The 16,812-nt window shown below is 43.6% G+C and overlaps 1 protein-coding gene across 1 annotated transcript in view; it reads right to left on the bottom strand.

Annotated features, from left to right (window-relative positions):
- CDK6 (cyclin dependent kinase 6) overlaps positions 1–13,625 on the bottom strand; it is a 228,384-nt gene extending 214,759 nt beyond the window's left edge. The window contains exon 1 of the mRNA XM_040644275.1: positions 13,363–13,625. Coding sequence (XP_040500209.1) covers positions 13,363–13,595 — 233 coding nt within the window. The 5' untranslated portion in view covers positions 13,596–13,625. The remainder of the gene's footprint in view (positions 1–13,362) is intronic.
- Between the last annotated feature and the right edge of the window lie 3,187 nt (positions 13,626–16,812).

Genomic DNA, 16,812 nt, shown 5'->3' with positions numbered 1-16,812 from the left:
CATCTTAGAGAGAAAGCACAGTGGGAGGGGCAGAGGGAGAGGGAGAGAGAATCCCAAGCAGACTCCCCACTGAGCATGGACCCCAATGCAGGCTTTGATCCTATGACCCTGAGACCATGACCAGAGCCAAAACCAAGAGCCCAACACTCAACCAACTGTGCCACCCAGGCACCCCCAGAAAATTTAATTTAAAAAGCACCACACATAGACACATATTTCTGAAGAACACATCGTAGTGGTTTCCAGACAGAAAAGTTACTAAAAACTAATTAGAAAATCGTCTTGGCAGATAATTTCTCATTGGCAACACTGAACAGAGAGAGAACAATGGCTTTCAAGTTCAGTGGTAAAATTTTTCATCCAAAACTTCTAAAAACAGTCAAATTATAATCAAATGTGAGGAACAATAAAAATGTTTCCAAATTGGTGACGATTCAGAAAGCTTATCTTCCATACAGAATTTCTTAGGAAGTTACGTGCAAACATATACTAGCAAAACAAGGGTGTGAACCACTAAAGAGGAAAGGCGAGGATGCAGGAATTAAGTGGCTCAACCCAAGGAGCAGTGAAAAAGTCTCAGGAAGAGAACTGTTCATCAGGCCCAGTAAATAATCAGTCCAGAGTAAACCAAAACTTCAGAGAAATGTCAGGAAATGGGCAATTCAACAGAAATGGGTAGTAGGATAAAGTGTTTGGAAAAAAAAAAAAGAAGTTGAGGCTGTGATAAAGGCAAACAGTGCATGAAAAAATAGAAAGGCAATTGTAAACTCCAGGAAAAACAAAACAGTATAAAAACATTCTGGTCTAAATAAGAAGTACACTACAATAGAGTACAATTTTTAAAAAGTGATGCAAAGTAAGAAATGAGAATCTAGATGTCTGTATTTAAGAAAGACTCCTCTGACCTCACAGAGTTAGTAACACTGGACCTACAGTTGTGGTTGCAGAACACAATGTAAATGTTTAAAAACTTTAACAAAGTAGATGGTAAAAGTTATAGTGTTAAAAGGAGTATAAAGGATAGGGGGATAAAATACCCTTCTCTTATTAAATGGAGAATCAAGAGATATTGTCAAAAATAAAAGAACAAAAGCATATTATCTTATTATATGAAATAAAGATAGATCAATCTAACAAAAGGTGAAGGATATGAACAGTAGTATTAATGAGCTAAATCCTCATCTTTCAGAGCAAGAAGTCAATAGGTATCTGAAGTTTAAATATCAAGAAATAGAGCATAGCATTTTATCTAGATTAACAGATGGAACTACCAGAAGCACCAAAAACAGAGTTAGAAGAAGTTGTATCTGAGTACTGGAAATGCGGATAATTGGGGCAGGAGTCTTGCTTTTTTATCATAAATCCTTCTGTACAAATCACCAAGTACTAATATCATGATTACAAAAAAAAAAAAAAAGAGAGAGAGAGAGAGGGGGGAAGACACAAATTCTTTAAGAGATAATATATGTCCTATCCCCTTGTATCTATAAAGCTTTGAACTCACTTGTAACCAACAGAATGTGGCAGAAATGACACTGCCTGTTCCTAGGAACACTGACTGGCTTTTGGAGCCATGAGCCACCATCTAAGTCCAACTACTCTGAAGCCTTGATGCTGAGAGGGACCCCAGACCACATGGAGAGGTAAGGTGGGACTACAGTCCCAGCTCAGGTCCTATCCTAAATCATCCAGCCCATAGGAAACAACAGATTTGAGGGTAAAGACATCCCCAGCTGAATAAAACCCCTAGCTGCTCTTTTATCCCCACTTCAAGCTTTCAGACGTCATGAAGCAGAAACATACCATTCTCGCTGTGCTCCGTCAGACTTCCACCCACTGAATCTTTGAGCATCAGAAAATGATTGTTTTAAGCCCCTCAACTTTGGGCCAATTTACCACATAGCAATAATATCCAGAACAATGAACAGAAAATTGTAATTATTTTAAATAAAAAACTGCAAACAAGTCGCCTCATATTCTACTTTAGTAACGACTCCCAGCAACATACCTGATACTCTTCCATTCCATTCCATGCCTCCTTCTTCTTTTCCTTACTTTTTTTCTTCCTTTCCTTCCTTGCCCTCCCCCCACCTTCACCTCCGTCCTCCTCCCTCTTCTTCTTATCACTATCACTGTTACTCTTTACAGCTGGTCATGACTAAGTAATGTCAGATTCCTTACATGATCACAATCAACTGACTTAAGCAGAGAACGAAGGTGCTTGTAATGGGAGCATAAATGGGAGTACTGGGGCGAGGTTCACACTGGGACTGGCCACCCGGGCTTCACCACTTGCAAGGACCGCTATAGCCACTTATACAAAGGCTTGACAGCTTACGTCAAACTCTTTAGGACAGTGTGTACCAACCCTTTTTATAAAACTTCATAACCCAGAGAATCTGCAACCACGTCTTAAAATTTCCACCAAAACATCTAAGTCAATTCTGCTACAAATGATAGAACCATTTAAGATATCACTTAATATTTTTATTTAAGATTATAACTCATAACTAATGAAAACATAGTGGAAGAATTAGCTTAGAGGGGATATAGCTTAGTGTCCAATCTACTTGCTAACCATTAAATTATTAAATAACTCCTACTTCCTAAGTCAGAATCTAATTTACTACTATAATTATTAAAGACTATAAAACCCTTAAGAGTTTTAAGCGCAATACTAATGAATGAATAGAAAATAACATATCTACTAAATTTTGGTATTTACATTTTTATTGTCAATAAAACTACTGTAAAAAGAGTAATCTTCGGTCACAGTTCAACTATTCGTTCAGCTGGTCCTTCAAGAGGCATTTACTGAACTATGTGCCAGGCACTGTTCTAGATATCGGGAATAAAGCAGTGAACAAAACCGACAAAAATTCCTGCCCAGATGAAGCTTACGTTCTAACAGGAAGCATATGTTCTACGTTACTCCATGCGTCACTTGCACAAGTATCTGAGCGCTAGGCACAAAGGACAATGTGAAGATGGTGAAAATAAAGTTCCCAAGAAAAAGCCATCAGGAAATAAAATTCCATGTTATTCTTATGGAATTAAAGAACGATAAGGAGTTTACTTTTTCAACAAGTACTGGTTGAGGCCTTCCTAAACTTGCCAGAATTCTCATCTCCTTTCAGATCACTAGGTTTTAGATTTTGAAGTCTAAGAAATTTCAGATTTACATAAGCTATCCAGGTTCTATCACCGTATTACAGCCTCACCTCACTGTATCTCTCACCTCTACCTCGTCTTTGTTCATCTCCGTGAAAGTGTGTGGCCCTTTCAGATCACAAGCTACAGCTCCAGACTGTTCTCTATTTGCCTAATGATGGATTCACCTCTCAACTTTATCAGCCAAGGTGGGGATAAAACTACCATTTTTCATAAACAATGATGCTACTCTTAACTAATTTCAAAAGTCCTGTTTTTCTAGGATTCAGAATTGGTACCACTGAGTCGACCATGCTCTTTTTTTTTTTTTTTTAAAGATTATTTATTTATTTGAGAAAGAGAGAGAGAGAGAGGGAGAGCCCAGTGTGCGAGAACACAAGTGGTGAGGGGAAGGGCACAGGGAGCGGGAGAAGCAGGCTCCCCACTGAGCAGGGTCCCAACCCCAGGACCCAGGATTCGTGACCTGAGTGGAAGGCAGATACTTAACCGACTGAGCCACCCAGGCACCCCTCAACCATGCTATGCTCTTACATGGTTCTCCTTTAGATGAATCCCATCATTCTGAGTTAGCTGACAGTTAAAGGATAGACAGTAATGCCTCTGAAACAGAGTTTTTCTCTTTGCAATACTAACCGGTTTAGCTGAGAACCCAACTGGCATCAACCACCTCAATTTCTAGTCTAATTACCACTGATTAAATCCCACGGGCTTAAAAATAATTTGTAATGACTAGCAGGATGTCACAACTTTTCATCTGTGTCTTAATGTGTAAAAAGTGCGTTATTTCAAAGAAAGGATGCTTTCCTTCCCAGTTGTTTAAGGGGACTTCCATAATTTAAATACACTTCATTTAATATATATACACATTTAAATACACTTAAATACACTTCATAAATACATTCATGATTAGCACTAGGAGTCCCTTCTAGCCCAATCTTTCAATCTGTCTCATGGCTCAGTAAGAAAACACCCCATTTTTACCCAAGGCTACTTAATAACTTCCGTAAGTGATTCTATAAGATTGGAATGTAGACGACATTATCTAAAAACTTGAAACCACTCAGATAGTTCCCTGGTTTCCACTAAGAAATTTTAAAAATGGGGGCGCCTGGGTGGCTCAGTCGATTGAGTGTTTGACTCTTAATTTCCACTCAGATCGTGGTCTCAGGGTTGTGAGATCGAGCCCCGACCTGGGCTCCATGCTCAGTGGGGAGTCTACTTGATAGTCTCTCTCCAACTCCTCTGTCCCTCCCCCCATCCCTGCTCTCTCTCTCTCTCTCTCAAATAAATAAATAAATCTCTAAAAGACCTGACTGGCACATGAGTAACTCAGTCAGTTAAGTGACTGACTCTTGGCTTGGGATCATGATCTCAGGGTTGTGAGATGGAGCCCCACAACAGATCCGCACTCAGCAGGGAGTCTGCTTAGATTCTCTCTCTTGCTCTGCCCCTCCCCCCACGCTCTCTCTCAAATAAATAAATCTTAAAAAAAATGCCAATAGGGGACATAAAAAGGAATAATCTTGAGATTTGAAATTTAAAAAGAGAGAGAGAAAAGGGCACCTGGCTGACTCAGTCGGAAGAGCATGCAACTCTTGATCTTGGGGTTGTGACTTCGAGCCCCACGTTGGGTATACAGATTACTTAAAAATAAAATCTTTATGAGAGAGAGAACAAGCAAAGAATTCAACTTCTCCTTAATTTGAATAGTGAAATACAACAGAAATCAGTTTTGACAGTGTGTTTCCAGGAGCACTTTCTCCTCAGATCCTCCTACAATAATCCATTAATGAAAATGATACAGCATTGGGTAAACTTGACACCAACTACCAATACCCAGATTAAAGACTGCATTTTACTATAATTACTATAAATCCAATGCATGTCATTTCAGAAGTAACTAGCTCCATTCATACTTTCACCCCGTGGAGTGAAAAAATGAAAGTCCATCCTCCCAACGTGCCATACAGAGATCTGTGTACATGTTGGTTTCCTCCACAAAATTACAAACTTCTTGAGGGCAGGAATTCGTTCTGTTAATAACACCTTCTAGCTGCATAACATTTGATCTTCATATTCACAACTTCATCTGATCACAGGAACTCTCTAAGGTCAAAAGAACAGTAATAATTCCTAATTTTATGGTGGGAAACCCATACCGAAGAGACATATGGAACTTACTCTAGGTCACTCAGCTAGTAAGTGGAGGAAGTCAAAATAGAAGCAAAGTATTCTGACCACTATTCTACTGACTAGGAACATTTTTAAAGCTTATGATGATGAAAAATTTCAAACATATACAAATGAAGAGAGAACAGTACAATGAACTTCTACAGCCTTAACAATGATCAACTGGTTTCAGCTACACTCCATTATAAAACAGCTTCCAGATCTAGTATCACTTTTTGGGTAAATATTTCAAGACGTAGGTTAATCATATTGAATAAAATGTTGAATAGAACAGATAACCAATAAATACTTGTTGAATGCTATCAATCTCACATATGCCTTCAGACATTATTACCCAATTCTGACTAAAAAAAAAATCAAATCTAAATTCCTAGATGGTACATATTCGTTCATTCGTTCACAAATATTTATTCTGGGCCACAAGATGCCAGGCATCATGCTAAACGCTTGGGATACAGCAAAAGGAAGAAGAAAACACAGTTCCTTCTTTCAGGGATCTTGCATTCAACTGTCCCGGACATGCACACATGCGCACGCATACACACGCAAACACACCAACCACGTGGGTCTTGAGGAACTGGAGTTAGGTCGGCTGGAGGAATACTTCTTAACTAAACCTACCAGTTTGTCAAGGTGGAATCCAAATTCTCTGTACACAAATTATGAAATGGAGTGGGAGACTAAGTTTTAACAGAATTCCAAATCTTGATATTCTTCTAGAAACTATTAGGAAAGTTTTGCTTAATTTAGCTCCTCCTGAGTTTTTCCAGTAAGGAATGCCAACAATATTAAAATTAGTGGGGCAAAAAAACCAAAATAATTCAAGCAATTGATTAAAATGTAACTTCCATTCTTATATTTAAAAATGTTCAAATCATTTTCAACTTTTACTGAATGTGTGCACATTTCCTAATGTTCATGTTATCAATACAGTATAAATCAAATCCAAGACTGTACAGTTAATGATGGGAATTACTTAAATTTTGAAACTCACTTCAATATAAGCTATATAGACTGGAGTAAAACAAAAATGAAATGTTCTCTTTTCAGTATTTTTTTATTATTCCCATGAAACCAAATAAGCATACTCCTACATATAGGTCCACTTTCCCTTTTTATTTGACACTCCTCGGTATTAACATTCATGTGACAGAAATAATCCATTTGGTCCCCTCCTTAATAACTAAGCCTCTTTTCCATTATTTTATTCACTTGTTCATTTATTCATTTTATTTCCACTGGATATAGGATGCAAGTGGACACGACCACAAGATACTCTCTGCCTTAAGGAGCTTACAACTAGGGTGTGGAAAGGTAGAGGATCAGAAGAGGGTGGTTGGGGGAAGATTAATATTCTATCTTATATAACAGACATAATAATATAAAGGGGTAAACATTTACAGAGTGTCACAAAGGAGGTCCAAAGATGTCAGGGTTCGAAGGAAACAAATTTTATCCAAATGTAGGTGTTAAGGAGTAGACCACACACAAAAAGGGTGGCATTAAGGCTTTGGCTCTGAAGGATGGGTAGCATTTCTACAGGTAGAAACAGTAGTACGAGGAAGGCCACTGAGTGCACATTCTGAAATCGGCCCCAATGAAAGTTGCAGAGATGGACGGCAAGGAACAAATTCAGGGAAAATGAAGTCGTCTGTATGCATGTAGGATACACGTGGCAAATGCATAGCAAGAACACAAGAAAATCCTTCCAAAGGCAGAGCGAGTACTAAAGACCAAAAAATGGGTATTTGTATAATTTAAAAATGGATGTAAGTATTTGAAAGTTCTTACTAAATAGTCTTGGTGTGCAGATGCACTGCAGTTAATAACCCAATAATTTCCCAGTGTTTAGCTGGAGGCACTTGCTAACGCTGTATGCAGCTCTAAAAGGATGAAAAGTTCTCACCTCAGGGGTATGTAATTTAATTTACTCTACTTCATTCAGAAAATATACACCGGGCAACTAATAAGTTACAGATATTGTGTTATCTATAGATATAAAAGATATAATCCTGTACTCAAGTCAGAAAAAACATTAAATTATTAAACCGAAAATACTTTTTACCTCCCAAGGGAGCGTGTTCTGATACGCAATGACCACTAGCCGTCCTGTCCTGCGAACACTGGCTATCAACCTCCACCTGAACCTTGGCCATCCTCAATTTCTATCTACAACGCACGTTAACGGTGGAATAAAACAGTTGACTAAAAGTGAGATGATTGTTTCACACATTTACAAAACAATTCCTACACAGACCAAAGGTGGGGTTAGACTAGGTTATATGGAAGACCCCTTCCAATTCAGAAATCCATATACTGTGATTCTAGTTCTACTGCATTAAAATCTTTTAGGAAGACCAGATTATAAGAATTAAAAATAAAATGGCTACTTAAATGACAAAGCCAACAGTCGCTCAAATTTGGTTAAACTACTAAATGTTTAATAATTACCCTAGCCCACAGGGACCACCAGGCTACTGCCGCCCACGCACACAGATTGCTGCCACGTGCCGTAAGGTGCTTTTACTTTACCTCTCGGTGGAGAGCTGCATGTGCAGATGGTAAAATGAAATCAAGTATGGCAGCAAATTGGTGATATTCAGAACAACTGCTTGGTGTCCCTTATAAAACTCCTCCCTCTGATTGCTGACCTACCCGCCCCACCAGACTTAGCATCTACAGCTCATCACACAGTGACCTTTATATAGGCATGCTTGTTACCAACCGCCACCAGTACCCACCCAGTGGTGCCTCTTGGCCCTTCGACAAAGCCCAACACTAAGCATACTACCTTGTCCTATTACCAAACCTCCTGCACCCAGATTTTGTTTCTGCCACGTTCTATTACACCAAGAAGCCACAATTTCCTTCCTAGGAAGACAAGCTCATCAGAACCTCCTGACAAATACAGCAGTAGTCTGGTTAGTTCTTCAAGAAGCATTAGTACCATATTTGCTTACTAGAGGTTGTTATGCTGCCTAATTTTCAAGTATTATAATGTTTATTTCATTATATGGGTAGTAGATACCAGAGCCACATTATTAAACAGTTCATTCATCAGACAAGCATTTTGATTTTTCCTACTGTTTTGTCTAAAATGAATTCTCTATTATTACTTAAGTATTAACCTATATTATTTTTTAACTAAGACTGTTTATATGATCATAGTTATTACTCAAAGTCTTTAAAGGCAGGATTTAATGGATAATCATCACACTTTTTACAGATAGACTTCAGCAGGGCACACCACAGAATTCAGGAATTTCCTGAATTGATATGTCATTTATTCCTGGCAAACCAGCACCTTTGTCCACATATAGTTCATTTTTTCCAAACTAGAAATGTACTCATTTGTTTAACATCTTCCATCAAACAAAAAGAATTTTTTTAAAAAAATCGCTACTCAGATTTTAGACCAAGTCAACAACTTAAAAATGGCACGACAGACAAGTTGCTTGACCTCTGAAATTTCTTTATAACATAAAAGGGCTGAAAGACTTCCAAAGTCTTTCCAACTCTAATGCCCATGAATTTACGATGACACAATATAACTATTAAGGGTTTCAATCTGAAAGAACATTCCTAAGGAACCATTAATAGTGAGACATTAAAAAAAAAAAAACAGATAATTTACTTTTAACATGGAGTCTGTTTTCACAGATATTCACTCGTCCATATCTTAAACATAGGGAAATACATCAAGAGATATTCAAGTTTATAGAAGTTTCCCTTCTATAAGCCATTTCCTCCTTAATAGAGAAATTCTAATAATTCCAGGGTGGTAACAGTTCCATAAAAAGGGTACAAGTGCAATGCCAACAATTCAGCATTACCAAGTCCTTCAGCAGGAACAAGGAATGGCCAGAACATAACTGTGAAAATGCTCATTTCTTAAAGAAGCTTGACAAAATTGTAAACTTTTCAAGGGACTCTTAGAGAATGAAGGGCCAAACATACTTCTAACACACTGAAACTTAAAAAAAGAAAATTAAACCCACTTTTCCTGCTTTCACTAAAACAAGCCCTAAGAGACATGTTACTCACCCACAAAGTAACAGTTTTATTCAGAAGGATTCCCATGAACTACCCCACCCCAGGATTCCGCTTTATGCTACATCACATAATATGCCATGTTTCTTCTACCCTGTTAATGATTCGGTTTTCCTAGAGAAAATTATTATTTTCCTTTAATGCTATACGTTACCGAGCTCTTTAAAAAGATTGGAAAATTCACCTTGAATAATAATACTCAGCTACATGGATTTTTCTGTTGTTTTTTCTTAAAGCAGTGATTAAATATGCCAACAGTAAGAATTTAACATATTTAGATATCATAAGTTTATCCACTGAAATGCCCTTAGTTTTAATTTCTGAACCAGTACTTGATTTGAATTACACAAATTTAATCCCTGGGGACAATGCTGGTAGTGCTTACCAGTATCTTTGTAATGACACAACACTGTCACGTCTCAGGGGGTTTGGTGATCATCTTATTCCTTCAAACATGGGGGGAATTCCTTGAGGGAAGTAGGTGTGATTTACCCAAGTATCTTTCTCAGCACCTAACACCATGGTTTTTAAACAGTAATCCTTCTTGAATACATGGAGCCCAAATGTTCATATCTATTAGTTCCATGTCGATATCATCTTGGAGACATCTATTTGTATGTCTCTTCCTAATGCTTCAAAAAGCAGTTGATTCTGATTAGTGTTTTGGTTATCTTAGTTACTCAATCAGCAAATTCCTGGTAACCAAATTATCATAAATATTAGCTGCTCTATACAACTAGTGAGGCTAAATACAGCACAACAAGCCCACGTGAAATAAAGACAAGTGAATTTTTAAAGAGAAAAAAGAACAACCTGTTACGAAGTAAGTTCTAAAAGTATGGAGACTTTTTCTGATTTGTTCACTGATGAATCCCCAGTTTCCAGCAGTGTCTGGTACATAATAAGCAATCATTACATATTTGGTGAATCAACAGACTGCTGACAGAACATATTACTATTTTATCTACCATATCTAGACTGAGTTCAGAAGGTAAAACAGAGGAGTCCTTTGTGGAGCGTGAAGCTCCAACACAGGTTCACAGAAGTCGGATTCTGGCAAAGGCTCTAGGATTCGGGATCACCGGCTAGAAAATAAGAGTAAATTTACATCCTAGACACTGACTGGCAGATCAAGCCCAGGCCTGGGATACATCAAGCACAGGTAAACAAGAATTTCAAGTAGTTACCCCTGTGCAGAAAGGCAGTGCTAGTGCCAGCGGTAACAAGTCAGCCTTTCTGGCAAATCCACCAAAATTAAATCTTAAACTTTTGAAAAAACTAATATGTTTATTATGCTCCTTCAAGCTTAGAGGCTTAACTACCTGTGGGAAGGGCCTATAATTATGATCACTTACCTATGACTTGAAGGCACTTACAAAGACATCTGTCCTTTTAAGAAGCCTTTACAAAACCAGCCATAGCATTGTTAACACCGGGTCCTGTCGGGCACCAACAAGTCACAGGTGTGGGGGGGGAGGGTCCAACTTTGACAACTCTCCCTTGGAAAGAAAAAAATTACTGTCACCTGTCCTTGATTTCTGACCCTGCCTGAACAATATTAGCAACCTTCAAAATCTTGAATTCCTAGTCTAGTTAAGCAAGTTATGGGGACCAGTGATTGCCCCAAGGCAGAGGCAGAAGAGAAGGAAGAGGAAGGAAACAAAATGGAACAGAGATATGGAGCTCATGAAGATGACCTCAAGTGTCACTGAATTTCATGGCCTATGACTGGTGGCCTTTTCTGACCATTACATCCAAGCAGTTTCTGGGTTCCAGAGCCTGTATGTCTGGGTTTGAGTAAGATTTGTTCTATAGGAAAGGTCAAGGGAAATGATGCTTTACTGGGAACTTGTTTCGAGGCGAGGGATCCACTAATCAGCATGAAAACAAATAATACTTGGACATCTGAAGCATTTTTAAATTTACAAAGTGCTCTCACATACACTATCTCAGCTTTTCCTCGCAACTCCTAAGAGGTAGGCACCATCATCACCATTCTTAATCTGTAAAAATAAGGTTTTTAAAAACCTTTAGGTAACTTCGTCTTGAATTTATAAGTAGTCTCCTGAAATTTCTCAGTACAGAATCCAACTCATGAGTCAGTTAGAAATCTTTAAAGACAAACCAATTTCAAGAGGATTAGCCCAAATCTACCAACACAGTGGCAAAACCCATCCTGTTACAGGGACAGCGCTTTGTAAAAGACAGTGTTACACAGGGCACCGCTGTAACACCTCTCGCTTGGGAGGACAGGATTTTATTTACTTACATGTAATGGTCCTTAATTGGACACACTCCACAGGCAACAGACAAAATAAAACAAGAACTTGGATCCTAAAATTCCAAGAGTGGAATTTATCTTCTGGGAAGCACCTAGGTGATTCCTCCAGGAAGATAACTAAGTTACAGGGACAAAACGTACTCTCCCCTTTTCCCTCCAATGTCACAGAGACACAGGAAGAGTTTTTCTTGGTTTTCAACAAAGAAAACACGCACAAAAAGTAATCTATTGGTGTTATGTATAATCCCATCTTCCTTAAAACACGCATTCTCCTGGCCACATTATCCTTCGCCCCCTCTCTTTTACTGGCTAAAGCAGAGGTATAATGGGGTCCTATTTTCATAGCCATTTACTGCCTTATTTATGTATTTATGATTCTTTGCAGCCTTCCAGCCTTAGTCTAACTGTGTTGGGAACAAAGCACCACACAATCACACAGGATACGGGGAGACAAGTCAAAACCTCCCAGGAAGATTTGGTAGACAAGTGGGCTCCCTGAGTCTCTGTAGGTCTTGGTATTTCAAAGGTCAGTCTTGGGTCTCTTGACTTTGATGACTAATCTTAAATTGTTTGAGTTTTTATAAAAATATTTAGTTGTGCTTATTTACATAATTTCATCTACAGCGTGCACAGTAGGCATGTGTTTGTTGAACAGAATCCCCAAACAGATGAGAGGACAGGAAGAACACCCTAAGACTTACTTTTTCAAACACTCTATCTTAAGAGTTGAGATAGGTAAAATCACACTCGAATTTGTAGACGTTTCTGTGCATTCCTTTCCTACTTAAAACTACGCATATCTGTTTAGAAAAGAAAAGCATGACACACCACACAATGTCAACCACACAATGGGGAAATTCCAGGATCACTAAGAAAACACCATTATCCTAGTCACACACACTTTAATTATTGGTTACCACACAGGAGAGGCTTTAAGAAATGCTGTCTCCCCATCCACTTTCCACATCCCCTCCAGAAAAAGCAAAAGCAGAACGTTTAGAATCTAAAGATTCCACATCTTAGATTCACACATCACCACTTAAAAGAAGCAGTCTAAAGGCCATGCTGGCCTAGAGACATAAAGTAATACACACAAATAAGCAATATATTCGTGGAAGAAATTTTTTAGGCCACTCTGTTTGACACTTATTTATCATTATATAACTTCAGTAAGAAAAACTGGACGTGACTGGCAATAATATTCTTAAGTTGCTACTTTTTAAAAAAACTTTATTTATACTAGGCTCCACGAGGAAAGTTCTCATCCTACTAATTTTCACCGCATCCTGCCACTTCTCTTATTCTCAGCCTCTCAAAAATTCCCCAATGGCCAGGGAAAATATGCGGGGGCCCACAGGGCACGTCTCAGGTTGGCTCGTTCCCTAAAAAGCACCCAACTTCCTGTACCCCCTTTCAGGCGCAGCAGGGAGCAAACACAGAATCTGCAAAGCGGCGGGGAAGCCTGCGCAGGTCACATTTCCTGACTCGTCTTTCTACTCGCTGTCTGGCAAGGTCGCCGGCTCTGGCTCGCGGCTCTGTCGACAAAACTTACTCTCACTCTGTAAGGGCAACGGGCCATGCCTCCCCAGCCGCCCCCGGGCCCCAAGGATCCCCGGCCCTCCCCGGGCACGCGCGGCCTCCGACGGCGCGGGCGCCGCTCCCCTGCTCACCTGACCACGTTGGGGTGCTCGAAGGTCTCCAGGTGCCTCAGCACCGCCACCTCGCGGATGGTAGAGAGAGGCATGCCCTCCTCGCCCGTCTGCACCCGCACGCGCTTCAGCGCCACGAAACGGCCTCCGTTCTTCAGGTCCCGGGCCTTGAACACCTTCCCATAGGCGCCCTCCCCGATCTCCGCCACGCACTCGTACTGCTGGTCCGCGCGGCTCAGGCCGTCCTTCTCCATGCCGCCCGGACGCCGCCCGGCGCGGCACCGCTGGGGCGGGCGGGGGGCGCGCTCGGCTCGCTCGCGGCCGCCGCTCGCCTCTTCCCGGACTCCCCGGCCCGCTCCCTCGCGCGCCGGAGCTTGGTCTCGCTCTTCCTCGCCCCCGCCGACTACCGCGCTCCGGCGCTCGGATTCTCGCGGCCGCTGGGGCTGGATGGAGCGACCTCCCCGCGGGCGGGCGCAACCCCGGTGCCGCAGCGAAACTCCGCCTGCCGAGTCGCCAAGGAGCGAGCCGATCCCTCCTCTTCCCTCCCCGAAGCGCAGTCCTCTGCACAGACACCGAAGCGATTACATAGTCTCTGCCCCAGCGCGTCTCAGTCCACAATCCTTCCACCTAAAAGAAGAGACGGGAGGACAAGAAAAAGTGCAATCAGACATCCCAGGCGCCTTCCTCCGGGTTCCCGTAGACTCCCCTCCCTCCTATTTCATAAAGCCCCCATCGCTACCCTCCGCGCGCTCCTGCCCTCTCCCAGGCTGCTTAATCCTTCCTGGTTCCTCCGAGAAAAGCGAAGTTACTTTTCTTTCCCTGCAGTGCTGGAGCCGTCTTCGCGCGGAGAGGTTGCAGGGGCCCCTCGGGGATGAGCGCGCGGCGCGGGACGCAGTGGAACGGGAGGGGGCGTGCCGAGCAGCCCAGAGTGTGCCGGGAGCGCGGGGGAGGGGAGGTGCCGGGCACGTCAATGTCACGGCTTAATATTTATCCCTACATCATTGTGTTGCACTGCTACCCACCCCGCCTCCCCGGGCCTGGACGTGCAGGGAGAGGGGCTCCCGGGGTGCCGTGGGGCTTTCAGGGATTGTGCACAAGCTGCTGTGGAGGCACTGTGGGTCCACCCGCGTGGGGCTGCAGAATGTGGGTGGGGGCTCCCAGGACCCTGTAACCCGATGCTGGGAGTGTGCGAGAAGGGGTGGTCAGACATCTGCTAGGAAATTGCTTCCTTTCTTTCTACTTTCAGTTTTTCTACGAGGAGACATTTAAAAACGACTTGCACACACAAATGGTCTTCTTGGGGTAAAGAAGTCTGGATTGGAAACGGAATTCTTCCTCCGACTCGGAGGACCTCCCTGGTGGAAACCCATGAGGTCGGGGAGGGCTGGGGCTCCCGCTACTCGGGAGTGGAGAAACGGTGGGGCCCTGGAGGGGGGAGTCGCCCACGGGACCATAAGAGTGGGAGCGCCCACGGGGCCATAAGGGTGGGAGAAAGGGGTATTCGTCGCACTTTAGTTTGTCATCTCCTTAAAGAATAACTTCGGGAGGAAGGTAGCATAACCGTGTCTCGCCCTGAAAATTCTCAACTAATTTTCAACCTCATCAAAACTCAACCTCGTCTTAAAAAGGCTGGGGGTGGAAGGAGTAAATGCCAAGCGTCGGGGGTGAGAGAGAAGGGGCTGCGCCCTTGGGGCCACGACTCGCGAACCTTTTCCCACTCCCTGGATCTTTCCCAGATCTTCTGGATCTTAAGCAGCAGAGGTGGCAGCTCCATTCCTCTTTCGGCTTAAGGCCTGGTCTCATAAAAAGCCAAACGCTCTTCGCCGCCCCCCCCCCCAGCCCTCTGCACAACAAAGTGCGGGGGTGGAGGGGTAGGGTAGGGGCACACTTTCCCTCCCCATTCAGTTGCAATCCAGGACCTAGGGAGCTTCCAACCCATGGCCGCCGCGGCCTCGGCCGGACCTTAGCCACGCCGGCCGCGTGTCTGGAATTCCCAGGACACCTCGGAATTACCTGCCCCGCAACCGCTGGCCCGCTCGCCTTCTGCCAGGAATTAAAGAAACAAATGGCGCGATCCCCACGGTGTGCTGGAGACCGTAGCGAGCGCAGAGCCCCTCACACTCACTCCATTCAAAACTCCTTAAAAAGGTTAAGGCAAATCCTGGGGGAGCCAAGGACCGAGCCCTCCAGAGCCTGCACGGGGGTCTGAGCCAGGCCTAGGGCCACACAGGTAGCCGAGTAGCAGCCGCCGGCTGCGCAGCCCGCCCCTCCGGCATCCCCCTCCCGCCCCAGTCCAACCGGAGGCTCAGCAGCTAAGGCAGCGTCGCGGACGTCCCACCCCCGCAGGGAGCTGCGCCCGCTGCCCCGGCCCGGCCCCGCACCGCCCGCCCTGGCTCTCCCCCCTCGCTCGCCGGACGGTCGGCTCCGGCGGAGAGAAACGGGAGCAACAGTGCCTTTTCCCCCCCTCTCCTCCACTTTTTTTTTGTTGTTGTTGTTGCTTTCCCACGCTGGCTGAATGTGACTTGACCCCATTTCAAAAAAGTTTGACATAGTGCTTCAACATTTCCGCATTCCTCCGCGACTACAAAGGCTGCAGCCGCCTCCTTCTGCTTTCTGTCTCTGCTCTCTGTCTTCACACTCAATGAAATCCTTCATGTGCCTCTCCCGAAGCCTGCCAAGCACCGCAAGGGTCGCCACCAGCGCAGCGACAAGAGGCCGCACTGGGACCACGACTCCCGCGTGTGCGCACACGCAGATGCGCCCCACGTGCATACTGTGCGGCGCGCTGCGGGGCTCAGAGCTGCTCACCGCCGGGTGTGCGTTTTAACTCGGATATTCTAAATTATAAAAGTAAACTGGGAAACTAAAGCAAACGTGCGTCCTTGTGGGGCTCCAAGCCTGTGCACTGGCCGCCTGCGTGCACTCCTGTAAGTGTGCATAACACCCCCGCAGGGGGTGGCAGCAAGAAGCTTGCGTTAACATTTATCTCGTGGTGGAGTAGGTGGAGGCCACACCCACACCTCCCCGAGCTGGAGAGTGTGCTTTAGTGGGGAAATGAATGTGGGGCACAGAAACACAATGTCCCACATGGAGTCCCCAGAGGCAGTGCATTTTAAACCCTAAAGTGTGGCTTATTCAATTGTGAGTGTCCGAGTGGAGTTTATATTCCGCTTTAAGACGCTTGATGAGTGTGTGGGTGTTTGTGCGCACGCCTATGTGGGAGCAGGCACAGGACCTTAGTGTTGGGGGTGTCCCTGGTGTGGGATGTCCTCCTCTTGCCAGATTAGGAGAGATTCCTCTAGCTCCCCAAAACCGGTCCCCGTAACTAGCCTGCCTCGGTTCGTAAGGGGTTAACTAAAGACGATTCCGAAGACTTACACCCCCCACCACAGTCACCCCCACCCACACCCTCGCTTCCAACCCTGGCCAAGCTCCCAAATCTCCCCCGGGGACCCCACCCCCACCCCGCAG

This window comes from Ursus maritimus, unplaced genomic scaffold, assembly GCF_017311325.1.
Source record: "Ursus maritimus isolate PB19 unplaced genomic scaffold, ASM1731132v1 scaffold_3, whole genome shotgun sequence".
NCBI classification, from domain to species: domain Eukaryota; kingdom Metazoa; phylum Chordata; class Mammalia; order Carnivora; family Ursidae; genus Ursus; species Ursus maritimus.
This window is presented reverse-complemented; position numbering and strand designations above follow the sequence as displayed.